Genomic DNA, 15,199 nt, shown 5'->3' on the forward strand with positions numbered 1-15,199 from the left:
ATATAGTTAATGTAAAGATGAAGAACTATTTGCAAATGCACTTTTAAAGGTTGATAGGTCATGCTGTGGAGTACTCTTGTAGTAGTTTTCAGAAGACAGGGTGTCATTGAAAGATTTCTATTTATTTTGGAAATTCAGTAGCAATCCTTAATGGAAAGGTGTGTTCCTGTAAGCTACTGCAATGAAAAAAAAAACTTTTCTCCCAGAAAGAAAAAAGCAGGAATTGTGTGCACATGGAATAACTGCTTAGTAGTGAAATAACTTTGTAGCTTCCCAGAAATGCTGTGACAGAAGTAACCAAGACGCTTAACTAGCTCTTTTCCTACCAAAGTCCCCTCTCTGCCCCTTACCCAAGTTTTACATCAAATGGACATAACTTCAAATGTTAAACCAATTTCTTCGGTGTGAGGTTACTGAAAAGCTACTTGGCTTCCAGCAGCTCTGATCCTTCACATATTTCTACTAATGCCCTGTATACATGCAGGAAATTAGTTTCTTTCTAATAGAGAGAGACTGGAGTGGAAGCCCGCAGGCAGCGTGAGCCTTTGCAAGCTGTTTCAGTTTAGAACATGGCTGTTACATGGATAAAAAGATACCTGGAATCAAGCGTAGATCAGTAGATTCTGATTCTTCAGCAGCTCAGTGAATTCCCTTTTCAGTGCAATCCTTGAAGTACTGAAAGCACACTCTGGTACTATTTACACTGCAGATCCCCCTCTTCCGTGAAGAGGGCAGCTGTATTCATGTGTCATTCCCACTCTTAAATTACTGCAGCAGTAACTCGAACTAAAAGAAGGTGAAGAGTTTAAATAAAATCTTTAATTGCTTATTTACAACAAAGGCAATGACTTGGCAAATTGAAAATTATGATTTGCACTTTCCCACTAAGTTCAGATACAGCAAGTACACAGTCACCTCTAAAATCTGCAGCCTAGTGAGTAAGGCGCAATATTTACATCACACTAGTACTGCAAAACAAAAACAAACCAAAAAGCACTTAGATGAATTTACTGGGACAGCCAGAAGTTAAACGTTTATCCTGTAAATGCTAACAATGCTGAAAAAGTAACTTCAGGTGTCATTTAAAAGGTCGGTGCTGTAGGGTTTTTTGTCAGATTGCAAACATGCAACAGTAGTAAAAATCTGATGCTGGGATAAAAACAATAGTCCTCTGATTCCGTCAGTTTTGCAAAAAAACATTTTGATACAAGTGTACTTCTTAGTCAGACACCTAATGCTGGTAACTCCAGTACTAGACTAGCTACTTAGTTTTACCTTAGCAAAGGTCTTTTCTGGAGGTTGGTGGGAAAAAATCACCTATTACATTTGGATCCAGGCTATACTAGAAGCATAATACAGTAATCACACGTACACACAAATTTATGAATACAAATTACTACAGACACATTGTCAAGATATCCTGCTTTAGCAGCTTAAAAAAAGAACAAACTTAAGAGTTAAAATAATTTACTGCAGCCCAAAATGAAGAAAGCAGTTTTGGTTTATAATAATTCCTTTTTGACAACCTTTATTCGCCCCCCTCCCCCCCAATATATTTGAAGGTAGTAACCATTACTCTTGTTTTAGAAGGATAGGAAAAAAAGTCAAGTGTAAGGTATTAATCCAGAACCGATCATCCCAGCTGCCTCTGCTGAATGTAAAAGACAAATTATGAGCTACGAAGACAACAGATAATGCCAACTGTATGTGCTGGGCATGGAATTTCATAGTGAGGCCTGAAGGGAATGCTTGCTTTGTATAGATTCTTTACTGATGCTCTGTAATAATTATCTTCATGAAGGGGTTTTATTTAGCTATGCAGGAAGGGGAAGGTGATGGCATCTGTACAGAAGTTTCCATTTCACCCACACTCCACTCAGCATGGGAGTATGGAGGTTACCATTGTTAAGAGGACAACCAAAGCTAATACAAACACTTTTTGCTACTGCCCTCCTTCAATTACATTCTTGAAATGAAGTTTTCCCATTGCTAGCAGCACTTCCACTTCATCTTTAGAAGAGCAGAGTATTTTTGAAATATTTCTTCCGTATTAAGAAAAGTCAGCATAATTTTGACACGTTGTGTAAGCGTTTAGCAGTTTAAGGAGTTGATTCTTAAATGTATGCAGAAACCTTTCCAGTGTGCGTGGTTTATATTCATGGGGCACTCACAGATACATCCATTATAGATTCTGAATTCAGCTGCCAGTTGCAGCCATATCCTCTTCCTGTCCACACAGCAGCTTTTCCAAGCTTTTCAACTTCCATCATCACTAGGAGTACGTGTTAACAGAACACATGTGGCAAGTATCTAACAGACTCCTTGACACATTCAAAGAAAAGCGGAGTCTAACTTTTAGCCAAAGTTTTCTCTGATAAATTGTGCTCTAGTTCAGGTGACTCCTCAGCATCTTGAATAGCGTTAGTGTTATAAATACCATCAACTGCAGGGGCTGTCGTCGGTGTTGTGAGAGGTGTCACAGTGTGTCCAAACCCCTGGTAGTGGCCCATGGGGGAAGATGGCATCGAGGAAGCATCTGAAATTGGGTCTTGAGTAGATGAAGACAGTAAACTTGTATGCTCATTTTGTTCATGATCCTCAGCAAAAAACATTTTCCTTGGCTGGCCCAAAACTGTCCTTCCTAGAATTGTGCCAAATGAAAATACTTTTTAGTACTTCCAGCACTATACCAAGGTCTTTGCACACATCAACTATAAAACAGGAATGTTAAATTAGAAGATGAGTCTTGGTTTTTTAAGAGTTTTACATGGACATTGTTAGCTTTAATAAATAAAAGGATGTCTTTCCAATTAAAAACAAACAACTAAACAAACAAACAAGCTGGAAATGCACCTGCTGTTAACAGATCATTCAAATCGGCCTGTTACTTACCAACATTCCGAACCTGTTCTGATATATCTGCCCTTATATCAGAAATATCCCACATTGCAAGGAAAGAGTCAAAGCACGACCCTTCTTCTGCTTCTTGAACATAAGGTTTGTAGGAAAAACTGTAGTGATGTGCAATAGCTGCCAGGAACATCTCAACACAAATGATAAAATCCTGCAACGAGAGAGAGGAATTAACTTAATCATTCATAAGTGGAAAAAAATAGTTCTGGGTTTCTTCTGTAACTGAAAGACTGCAATTGCCTGGGGATACTGGCATCAGCTATTTTTCCACCAGAGGCAGGATACTCTTGGCAGGCTTCAGAGAGCCACGTGTACTATACTCATACTGGAATCAGTCCTTGCCTTAGGGACTGACTTGCTGGAAGCAGATATTCAACAAGCAGCAGCTCTGCAATGAATTCTTGCAAGAAACGCAAGGATACCCAACAAAGTATTTAACTGGGGTACATTCCTTCTGCCCAACACATGGAAATAAAAGTTTTGAGCATAAAACTCACTTGGGGTGACTGGCTGAAACTTAGCCCAAGTTATAATAAATTCAGTACCAATGACAATATTTGCTTGAGATCAGCTATGTCACCCTACATACAGCCATTCCTAAGAAGTCATTGTCTGCTCCTACCTGTAGGCCTGTGGCTACAGCTTCCACACTTTGCCATTCCCAGGTGTGTTTCTCAGAAATAACGCCAACTTTCACCAACAATGCAATAAGCACAGCTTGCCTATAAAGATTATTTTAATATATTATTATTGTTGTTGTTGTAACAGTAGAGCCAAAAAGCCTGCAAGCAAAGCTGGTAAACCAGGCCTGTTTGTACGTATACATAGGAAGAACCTTACAAAAACCATACTGTTTATGTATTTAGATTTTAAGAGGAAGAAAACAGACTTAGAAGAGATGTCATTCATCCGTGGTCCTAAAGATCAACTGAGAACATAATCAAAGAAGAGTTTGTTGTTTCAGTCACTTATTAGAACAAGCTGCTTCTCTTTCAGGGTGTAACTGCAGCCCACAGTGTAATGTTCAGATAGTCAAATGCACTCACTTATTAGCAGCCAATTGTGAACTATGCTTAAATAGTAATTAATGGTTAACTTATAGTAACCGACTTTGAAAAAAAAGTTGGCTTTTTTTTACTTTAAAAAAAAATTTCTTTTGAAATAACTGCAAGTGAAGATTCTAAAATAAATTATGCCCTTGAGCATCACCTTACAAAATACCAAGTCTGAAAAATAATCTCAAGTGAACAAGACTGCTGTGTCCAATGCATGAGCACCCTTTCCCGCTCACAACACTTCACTAAGATTATGGGTAGATTTTTTGAGGGCTCTAACCTCAGTAACAATACAGCTTTTTTAGCTCTTTTATGATCCACCCTGAGAGCAAGAAGTAATGATTCAATAATTCACTTACCAGAAAGAAACAAAAACTACCATCTTCACACAGAGGAACTTGCCAACAGGTTGGATAGGGTTCAGTTCTTCACGTAGCACTTTATAAAACAGCACCAGACAATACATAGCAAACTAACAAGGAAAAGAAAATGAAAAAAAAAAAAGCTTTCAAAATCCTTGTTTATTTTGTGAGGGAGTTGTTTTACAGCACCTCTTCAGTTAAAGAATATATCACAGCACAACACAAAACTTTAAAAGCTATTTATTTTAGACAAGCGGCTCTGAATTTATGCAATCTTTAACTTACTGTTTTAAAGCAGACCTCTTTTTTTGCCTGGAATTGTATTTCTGAAATGCATGGTATTGGCAGACAAAGGTCATCCGTCTACACACTAAAGCAAAGCATAGGAAGGTCCCATAAAATCTTTCCAATGCCAAGCCAGGGAAAATGGAACAAAAAGCACACATTCTTTCAGCCTTCTGTTAGGAACACCTCAAACGTTGCCTCTTTATGAGAGATGAGGCAATGAATGCAATCTTCACTGCAAATCTGAACGTGTTTCCTATTAATGACAACTGCAAGCAACCAAACTAACGTATAGCCAAACCTAAGGAATCTATCTCACACACATTCTCCTAGCCTCTTACTATCAAGTTTCTTTAAGCAATCATGTCAACCAGTACATACAGAACTACATGCTGGTGCTGGGACTGTTATCACAGCAGAAAGAAGTTAGAACACCTTCTGTGACAGCCACCCACCAAACACAGGGCTGGCAGTAGGAGGAGGATTCCCTTTCCAGATGGGATGTTACAGTGTTCTGAGTCCCACTGCTGTGGCCAAGAGAAGGAAGAAGCTTAGGGGCTCGAAGGCTACGTAGCAAAGGAGTCAGAGCTGCTGCTCTTTCTTCTTGCAATAGCTCATGTATAACGTGCCCCAGGTCAAGCAGAAAATTATTCCTCTGCGTTCCCAGCAAGCCACTAAATGCAATCCCTGACCTTCAGAAATGAAACTTTCAAGTCCAGGGGCTGACATCTTACCCTGACATCATCTGGCAGCTGAACCAAAAAGATAAGGTGTAAAGCAGGCCAGAATCTTGGCACTGAATACACAGTTCCATTTTTTTTCCTCTCAATATTGTTACCATCAGCTTTTAACACAGTATTTTTAATGTAGCCAGTGCTGATTCTTTGTGTGTGTGCTGGGAAGAAGCTACAGGAGTGGGTGAAGTCACCTCTTGTGCAGAGCCAAGTCCACAGCTCTAACACACCTGGGCCACAACACTTCGCTCATCAAATAGTTTAGCGTAGAGAGATGGGACACTTTATTGCTTTATGGAGCTTCATAGTTAAAAATATGAATGGATTTAGATTATCTGTTTTCCTAATATTTTGCATATATAATATTTAACAGATAGTAACTTTGATTTACAGTGAGAAATAGTCTACCCATAAGAACTGCCAGACATTAACAAAATTCCTGTCAATAGCTCACACGGAACACTTGCACAATACTAAAACAACAGGTTAAAAGAGTGGAAAGATGCACTCTTGATACTCACTAGCTGTGACATGTTGTTAAGTATAACCAAGTAAGTCCAAGCATTGTTGAAGCTGAAATTTCCTTCATCGTACACTCCCACCAGTTCACAAATTCTGAAAGAATTTTTAGAGTTAAAAATTACACAGGAAAAGATCGCTTTCCTGAAGTGCTATATCTTCATTACATCCATCAACTGTTAGAATCCTAAATCTCTTTTGGAACTTAAATACAGGCATTGGGGGATATGCACAAAAACCACTTTCCAACAGCATATGGCGTAGGAAGTTCCTATTGTATTTTCCATAGACGAAATAGCGTTTGAATGCAGGGTTAACATATCCCACTGCTCAATTAGTTCAACAATTAAACGTCATTTTTTTTTTAAACTGTTTTGCTTTTAACTGTTAGAACACCTACAGCCAATATAAATATTTATATGGATATTCTTTGGGAGTAGCAATTTTTTCCACTGTCCCACAGAATGACCATCAATACAAAGTTCATGAAATTAAGCTTTCAACACCAACATGCATTAACTGCCTGCTACTCCTTTATAACAACAGGTTATACGATGTGTATGAAGGCACAGTCAGGCTTGTCACATGCAAAGTTTAATAAAATTTAGAAAGTTCCATGAACCTGACTTTAAAAATACCAACTGTTGAAGCCAGGGAGAAAAGGGAGAAGTAAAAAAAGACTCTAAAAATTAAGAGACCATTAAAATGTCTTTCCCACATCAACAGCACTTAACATTCTCTCCCACTGCTATCAGCAGCAGGCATGAAGTATTTATTTCAATTCTGCAAATAGTCATTTGCTATAGGGAAGTCATAAAGAAATCATAGGTTGATTCAAATTGCTGGGACGCATTTAGCATGTAACACAACGAGCCTGCTTTCAAACTGCCTCAGTTCAATAAAAAGGGCATGAAAATTCTTTCCAGCGTAACTCAAAATTACATCCCGAAGATCAACATTAATTATTTATGAGCGTACTTACAAAGCAATAATGGTAGTAAATGGTCTGACAACAGTGTACTGCAAAACACCCAGTTTGCATCTAAATAATAAAACTCTGCAAGAGAAACACAAAATTCATTGTACAAGAATTTAAAGACAATTCATTTATGGAAGTTTCCTGTTCTCAGGAGCTTCACTAAACTGAATTTTTATTTCATGGTAATTTCAACTTCTCCTTCCAGGACTTCAGGTGCTACAGTTACAGTGTGTATATGCACATTACAGAAAAGACCTAGACTTCTATAGATACCTAACAGGAAATATCCAATGATTCACTTTTTAGCTATGGAAAAACTTCTTTCTGGGCCAAACAAAAAGAAAGCAATTTTCATTGTGCTTGAAGGCGTTTAAGAGTGACTTACTTTCATGGTTTGTCTTTAATATTTTAAAGAGCTTTATCAAAATCTCTTAAGAGAGATGCTTATCAGATTAAGCATGCAGAAACAAACAGTTCAGGGGCATATGGCCTTCCGTCCTTCACCTGTGAAAGTAAAAGCAACAGGCTATCTGGTCTACCAGAGATTCTACATGAGGGTTTTGGCAAATATCATACCAATGGCAAAGGAAGCAAATTCAAGGTGACCTTTTTCCAATAATTTTCAAAAACTAGAAGTTTCCTTCAGCACCACCTGAGTCAATGCATGTTAGAAATAAGTGTGATTTATAGGATGTTTTACAGCTAAATGAAACACGTTCACAGCTGCTTTCAGTAGGGGATCATAGTTGATTAACTCTGCCAAGCAACAAAAGTTATACTACTAAATATGAAAACAAAACATTTCTATCTGATTACACAGCTTAAAATTGTAAGATGTCATCATATACTCACTCTCCCATAGCCCACGACGGACAACAACATAGAGGTGGCAAATGTCTCTGCTGATCTTTCGCTTCTATTATTAATACGAGGTTTGGATACCGGTTGGTTAGATAATTTGAAAGAAAAACCATAAAGTTATAGATGACATAAGCTTCATAGCATTCTCGACATGTATCCACATATATTGCAATGTTGGGGTATTTCAAAGCTATCCACTGTAAGAAGAGAGGTACACAAAAGATTACACGCAAGAAAGACCAAAGTGATTCCAATGACAACACTGGCTGGCTAGTTCAGCAAGCAATACTTCATCAGGCAGTAGGCACTAATTAAACAGGGCTTGAAGCATTTGGCTGATGAGAGTGTGACACTACAGCTAGAAAATAACATTCTGTAGAAATACTAGTAGGTTTTCAGGTTGCATCTCTGCTGCTTCAAATGCTTAAAGCACTGCACAGGAGATGCTCTGTATCTTTGACCACACAATTCAGTCTTTATTTAAAAGTAACCTACTCTTGTTAGGAGGAGACAAGATAGAACTGTTTCCCAAGATTCACATATTCATTGTCAATATGGGTTTGACAGTATAAAGCTGATTTATTCTGGTATCTAACATGTAAATGTTTGTTCTGGCATGTTTGCAAAATATAGAAGAGAGCAGGAGATTAGCCTTAAAGTGGAAGTCATCCCCCTAAACCAGAATTTCAGACAGAAAAGTGATTTTGGGTAATTTGTTTTTTGTTTTTTCTTGGGTTTTTTTTTCAGACCTGTGATTATGCATCAGCTGTCAGAGCTTCCAATTTTGAGTATCGCACTGAAACTGTTAAGTGCAACCTGCCCTACTGGTTTTGATTTTTGTTTGTTTGGGGGGGTGTGGTGTGTGCATGTTAAAGAGGCAGGTCTTTTGAGTTTACTTTGCTTCCCTAGGTTGTAGCAGAGCAAATGTGCCTTCTCTGACCTTATTAGAACTACAAAGAAGATGCTTCACGCCCTCATCACAGTTAAGAAATACTAGAGATGGCAGATAGTGCAACACCTTTGTGGAAGCTGCAATACTGCAACTAGTAAACTGAGAGTACAGCGTTTGAATCCGGGAACTTTATGTTCAGCTCAGATTAAGCACTCTAGGAGGACACCATATATGCAGCAAAGGCCATAAGATCCAGGAGCCTGAACAAAGATTTCAGTATGTCAGAAATGTCCCTGAATGCCTGGCTAGAGCTCATTTACTTAGCAGGCAATTTTCTTCCAAGGGAAAATTCTGTACTTCAAACTGAAATATCAACCTGAGGTACTTGATATTCCCCATAGGAAACAGGTAAAGTTTTCTTCGTCACTCTCCTTCACTCTCAAGATCTCTCTAAATCCCAGTCTTTCAAAAATAAAAGATGGAGAGCATACATAAGGATGACACTTCGAAAACACTCAAGAGATGGGGGGGAGGAATCAAACAAAAAATCAAAGGAAAAGTTCCTGGAAAGCTGTCTTTTATGGAGGAAACAGAAATATTTGCAATGTCAGGAGGTGATGACAACATGTAAACACACATCCTGCACAGTCCACAGGTTTAGTATGTTCCTTAGCCCAGGCTGAAATCATCTCCACAGGTGACATATTTACATGAACCACATCTGCTATGGCCAATTCTATGGCATAAAAGTACAGAGAGTGAATTTTTTTGTGGGACCTTATCCTTTGCCCCTGAAGCAAAAAGGAAGAATTTCAGTACTAAGCATAACTTGGGAAAGAAATGTAAGGCACTGAATTTTGAGACAGTACTTGGATCACCCTCTTATCCAGTTCAGCTGCGACTGAAGATAGAAGGACCAAAAGCAGGCTTTTGTCATGCCCCTTTCCACAACTGGCATAAATGATACTCAAGGAGCAGGTTAAAAAGGGTTAGCAAAAGCGATACGACAAGCTCCACAAGAAGAATGTAGTATCACTAGAACTAGGCTTCTGACACACTCCATAAATAAGAATGCCTCGACGTTTCTAGGACTACAACTCTCCATGCAGCATAGTTTCTACTGTGACATTGTTTTCCCCTCACTCCCCCAGCAAACAGAATTTTATTAAGCTGTTAACAGTAAGAGAACACTTACACTGTCTAAACTGTAAATCGGCACCATCCATAGAATCCTGTTACAATAACAAAAGAACATTTAATATTACTAGAAGTATTTTTAGTCTGAATTGAATTCAACATTTGTAGCAAAGGTAAAATGGGAGATGTTACCTTATTATTGGTTTCTGCAATTCAGGTTGAGTATAATGGACTAAGTGTTGTAGTATTCCCCAGAGAGATATTGGTATAGTCATTAGTAGAAATATCCCAGCGATAAACCATGCCTTGGTATGAATTCCAACCTTGCAAAGAAAAAGAAGAATGCAAGATCAAAGTTTCAGTACTAATACTTTAAAGTTTTAGTAGTATAGCAAAAAAAATACTTTATCTTTCCTTTTTTATGTGAATAAAGTTTTAAGATGTCCACTAAGTACATATCCCAATATTAAGTTTAGTTTTTCTAACTCTTCTTAAACAAAAACCCAGTCTCCCTTGCAATCCGTGGTTGTGGCTTAGAGTAAAACTTAAGCAAAGAAAAAGATGAGAAATCTTGCAGAACCAAACAAAATCATCACCAATAAACATAAAACAGTCTACAAAAGCACAGTGATGCTCAGTATTTATTTTACTGAAAGCCACAACGGACTCCTTGCTTCAGGTCTGGAACTTGTCTCAGCTCAGTGCTTCATTACAAAGTTTCTGAAAGCTTGTGGATTTAAAGTATTTTTAGCTTTAAAATCAAGTTCCAACTAGCAATCAGTTTCAACTAGTTTCATTTAACAATCTGAAATAGACGCGTGTGTATATATATATGTCTGCTAAAACACAGGGCTACAATTTGAAACTAACACTCTGAAAAACAACTTTATTAATAATCCTAAGTACCAAAACCTGAGAATCATAGCAGACTCTTCTCAAATACTGTTTTTTGGTTGAAAATTTCTTCTCTGATCCCCTACTGCACATCAACATCCCAAGTCTCCTGTTGATATCCAGTTCCAAGATCACTTCTGAGTAGTTTCGCTACCAGCATCAGATTTAATGATTTTGAAATCTCAGATACCACTTCAATACACACATCCATTATGCTGAACATACAAAGGCATCGGAACAGGGTTTCAAGATCAGAAATTTAAAACACACTCAAGACAGATTTTACTGTCAAGTGATTAAAATCATACCATGAAAGAGCTCACCTCCTGTGGAACAAGCCTGTATTGAATTGGACAATACATATTTCCTAAGGTTAAAGTTTTACTTTCTATTAGAAAAGTAATCCTATGTGTGTGTAATTCATACGCTACTATTATGACATGCTACAGTACCACCAGCTACTGTATCTACTAGCTCAGTTCTCCCTGATCAGACAGAGCTACCCAAGATACTAGGTTGTGAATGCCAGCGTTACTACTACCGAGTGTTAAAACCTAAGTTCGGGCAGGGCAAAGCTCCAGCCGGGCTCCTGCAGCGACTGACTCCAGTTTCTTCAACATCGTACCAACTGTTTAAACATCAACTATTACTGAACCGGAAGGAGAAAGAATTCCCGTCGTGTTCCATCTTGCTTCGTTCGTGCTTTACCAGCGCTGCAAGCGCACCCACTGGCGCCGCAGCACTTCTCCAGCCACCCTTTTCCTCGCTGGGTCCGTACCCGGGGCTGAAGCGCGCTGCCAGCCGCCTCAGCGGAGCCCCGGCGCTGCCCGCCGGCCCCAGCCCTCACCTCCAGCTTCTGCAGCTCCCACACGCAGAGCGGCACCACCACCAGTAGCCCCACGATGTACAGCAGCACCACCAGCGGCCGGATCCACCGCCGCCAGTTCCCGCAGGTGCACGGCATGGCCGCGGCGACGCTGCCCCGCCGGACCCGGCGGCTCCTCGCACCGGAACGGCGCTCGCGGCGCCTCAGCGGGCCGGCGCCGGGCCCGGCAGCCCCCGCGGGGCGCGCATCACGGGCGGGGCCACCCACACAGCCCGCCGGCTCCCATCGGCTGCCGCCTCCGCTCCGCGCCCCGCCGCCCACCTCAGCCCGGCCCGGCCCGCCTCAGCGCGGCCCGGCCCCGCGGCACTTCCGCCCGGCAGCGCTTCCGGCTGCCCCGCCCCAGCCCCGGCGGCCGCGCCGATTGCCCGCTCGCCCTGCCTATCGCGGGCGCCCCGCCCAGCGCGGGCCGCGCCCGGGGCAGCGGCCGGTAACGGCGCGGCCGTGCCCTCCCCGGAAGGGTGGGAGAATGGTCTCTTCTCCCCGTCCGTGTGTGTGTAGTGTCCGTCCCCCCGCTCTTCCCCGGCAGCAGTGGTCTGTCCCGCGGGGAGGCGGGGCCGGTGGCTGCCGCGGGGCGGGCGGGCACTGTTGTCTCGCTGTGGTAGCGGCTCCGCGGGCGCCCGGCCGCGGTTGTGTCTTCCCGAGACGTGCCCGGCTGACGGCGGAGGGACAGGCACCCCCAACCGCTCACACACACACCCTGCCTTCTTCCCTCGCAAAAGTAATTAAGTGGCGAGCCCCTCAGGGAGGAAGCAGGCGGCTCTTCCTCAGGGACCTGAGCACGCTGGCCGCCTCCGCCGGCACTGGGTAGAGTGGGAAACGCCAGGCCTGTGGGCTCTGGGGAGAGCCGGAGCTGGTGACATTTATGTTGGGAAGTATGTGAACAGGCAGAGATGTCAGGAATTGAAGTTAACAGAGACAGCTGCTATAATTACACACTTCAACAAAGCCCCTGTAAAACGCTTCCATCGATGCTCACCTGAGAGCAGGGCAAAGTGAGAAATCTGGTGTGGAGATTAACAATTACAAGCACGGGTGACAGGTAGTGATATGAACCTGACATGAGCACTGCGTTCAGCTCTGGGGCCCCTGACACAAAAGAGGGACGTGGAGCTGCTCGAGCGAGTCCAGAAGAGGCCCACGAAGATGATGAGAGGGCTGGAGCACCTCTCCTGTGACAGGCTGAGAGAGTTTGGCTTGACCAGCATGGAGAAGAGAAGGCTCAGGGGAGACCTTAGAGCAGCTTCCAGTGCCTAAAGGGGCCGACAAGAAACCTGAAGAGGGACTTTTTGCAAGGGCGTGTAGGCATAGAACAAGGGGAATGGCTTTAAACTGGACGAGGGCAGATTTAGATTAGATATTAGGAAGAAATTCTTCTCTATGAATGTGGTGAGACACTGGCACAGGTTGTCCAGGGAAGCTGTGGCAGCCCCATCCCTGGCAGTGTTCATGGCCAGATTGGATGGAGCTTGGAGAAACCTGGTCTAGTGGAAGGTGTCCCTGCCCATGGCAGCAGGTTGGAACTAGATGAGCTTTAAGGTCCCTTCCAGCCCTAACGATCTTATGGCTCTATGAAGACTCCAGCAGATACATGAATGATGCAAAATATGTGCTGCTTTTGAAATGGCTTGTAAAAACTGCTACTGCTGAAGTGCTGGTTAATTCCATGGTAGTCACTGAGGAAACACAGGACCTCATGAACTAAATTAGGACCATTGGTGATACTCTGCCAAATGTCCAAGGAGGTGCAGCTGTAAATTCTTGGAAGGAGGCAAATGCAGATTGTGGTTTGAGGCATGACTGGGAAGAGTATTCTGGAAGAAACCATATGGAGTATAAGGTACTAACGAACAGTGACTGGGGTCTCTTTTTTTTTTTTCTTTCTCTAGCTAAATTCCTGACTATTTTCCCCCCTCCCCCCTTTTGTTTGCATTGCAATTGTTTTCCCAGGGTTTCCACTATTAAGTTACCAGTGGTGCAGACCATTCTTCCGATAATGAAGCTACATGTTTTTTTGAATAGTTGCTCTCTTTGTGTTGTGGAAATGACTAGAAACATATTTTTATTGGCTCTATGCATGGTGAAAGGAAGTTTCGTATTTGTTAAACTGTAGAACTCCAAAACTTGACAGACTGCTTATCTTGGAGTTGACATAACCAGCAGCATTTGGACAGATTCCTGTTCGTGAGATCTGTTTGGCCCTTCACATGCTGCATTCATATGGCATCTAACAGTTCACAGGGCTACGAGCATGGATGAGGCAGCAGCTCCTCTTGGAAGGAAGTGTTCAGTTGTTTGGCTGCTATGAACTGCCAAAGCAACTCTTCCCCATCTGCTTCAAGGAAATGTCAGTAAAGCTGAACTCAGCACATGAGCCAACAGTTGAGCTTTGCTGGCTTAGCCTGAAATGGAGATTATCATCACGGGCTGTTAAATTTTGTTTCTCCTTGTCTTAGGAGGCAAAGTTGTTACTGATCTCCTCAGTAACTTGTAGCTCTCACGTCTACAAGTGATGGCAAGTTATGAAGTCCATTTCCACCTGGATATAATCTGTTTAATTTGGTCTAGTACTTCCCTTTTCCACCATTAACTAGAGCTTAGAGTGGTCTGAATTACTATCTCAGCAGCAGCCCTGACCACCTTAAGTAGTAAGTCTGATACTCTGATTGCCTTTTCTACCATTTAGTCAGTGAGTTAACTATAAATTGAATTTTTAAGTGTAAGGATAAGAAACATTGTAAGGGAGCTGAGAGATCATCTCTATGTTACAGATAAATAAAAATTCAGAGGTGATTTGCTCGAGGTTATGGCAGACTTGTGAACAGAATCTTGTTCACTGATGCTGGCACTAAGGAGCAGTTCTTTCACCGTTTTGAGCTGAAATACTACATTTTTGTATTGTATTATCAAATCAGTATCAAGGCGCCTATTCTGTTGTCCTTTGTTCTTTATATGTAACCCATTCTTGGCAAGATGGTACAAGTAGGTCTATTAGAAGTTAACAAGCTTAGTCATATTGAATAATAAAAAGAAGTATGTAAATATAATTACTTTTCTCAAACATGTAGCAGACACAAATCCAAATGCTTCCAACAATTCCAGAAAAGCAGACAACACAAATGCATGAGTACTAGAAATAAATATGATGGTAATTTATCCATAATTAATATATCAAAAATGTTAGAAAACATTTACATCATTAAGGAATAAAGATTATTTTTTTTAAAGTTCAGGATTTTGGTTTTTTTTTAATTCCCCCAGTACTTTGGTTCGTAGAAGGACAACCACTGGTTTGGTTTTTACGTGTTGAAGATTTTTTTTCACTGCTCTAAGAATATCAAGCTGGGACCTGATCCTTAGTGATGTTTTTTGTATAAGTTCTTGCATCATTTGTAGGACTTTTAGGGTTTCTTCAGCATTTACTGCCCCAAAAAAATCCTTGGGGAGAATTGAAAGGCTTCACAGACTTGAAGTCATTATTTTGAGCTTATCCAGTCTTTTTCTGTCTACTGGTGTTTTGTGTGCTTGCCTCATGTTCCAAAGTAGGCATCTTTGCCAGAACAAATCTGCTCTTTATAGTTAGATTTCTTATGAAGCAAAGCTTGACACAGTTGTCATACGGTTACTGGCCTGACCTCCCGCTCCAATGAACTTGAATCTTTCAGCCGGTTTCAGCCCAATCTGA

General features: G+C 41.3%; 1 protein-coding gene across 1 annotated transcript; it reads right to left on the bottom strand.

Moving 5' to 3' along the window:
- Positions 1-1,781: 1,781 nt before the first annotated feature.
- On the bottom strand, positions 1,782-11,838 carry TMEM184C (transmembrane protein 184C). Its single transcript, XM_030491875.1, has 10 exons — positions 11,479-11,838; positions 9,930-10,060; positions 9,796-9,832; positions 7,700-7,905; positions 6,851-6,925; positions 5,871-5,964; positions 4,328-4,440; positions 3,536-3,635; positions 2,893-3,064; positions 1,782-2,641 (listed from the first exon to the last, which is right to left on the bottom strand). The coding sequence occupies exons 1-10, from the start codon at positions 11,593-11,595 to the stop codon at positions 2,349-2,351; spliced, it is 1,338 nt and encodes a 445-aa protein (XP_030347735.1). The 5' UTR covers positions 11,596-11,838; the 3' UTR covers positions 1,782-2,348.
- Between the last annotated feature and the right edge of the window lie 3,361 nt (positions 11,839-15,199).

This window comes from Strigops habroptila, chromosome 7 (genome assembly GCF_004027225.2).
Source record: "Strigops habroptila isolate Jane chromosome 7, bStrHab1.2.pri, whole genome shotgun sequence".
Classification (NCBI taxonomy): domain Eukaryota; kingdom Metazoa; phylum Chordata; class Aves; order Psittaciformes; family Psittacidae; genus Strigops; species Strigops habroptila.

Excerpts from the sequence above, each read along its gene's own strand:
- TMEM184C (XM_030491875.1), bottom strand. The coding sequence starts at position 11,595 with ATGCCGTGCACCTGCGGGAACTGGCGGCGGTGGATCCGGCCGCTGGTG. Across the intron at positions 6,926-7,699 it reads CCGTCGTGGGCTATGGGAGA|AGTTTTATTATTTAGATGCA; the intron begins GTGAGTATATGA and ends TTTCTCTTGCAG. Across the intron at positions 3,065-3,535 it reads CTGTAGCCACAGGCCTACAG|GATTTTATCATTTGTGTTGA; the intron begins GTAGGAGCAGAC and ends CTCTCGTTGCAG.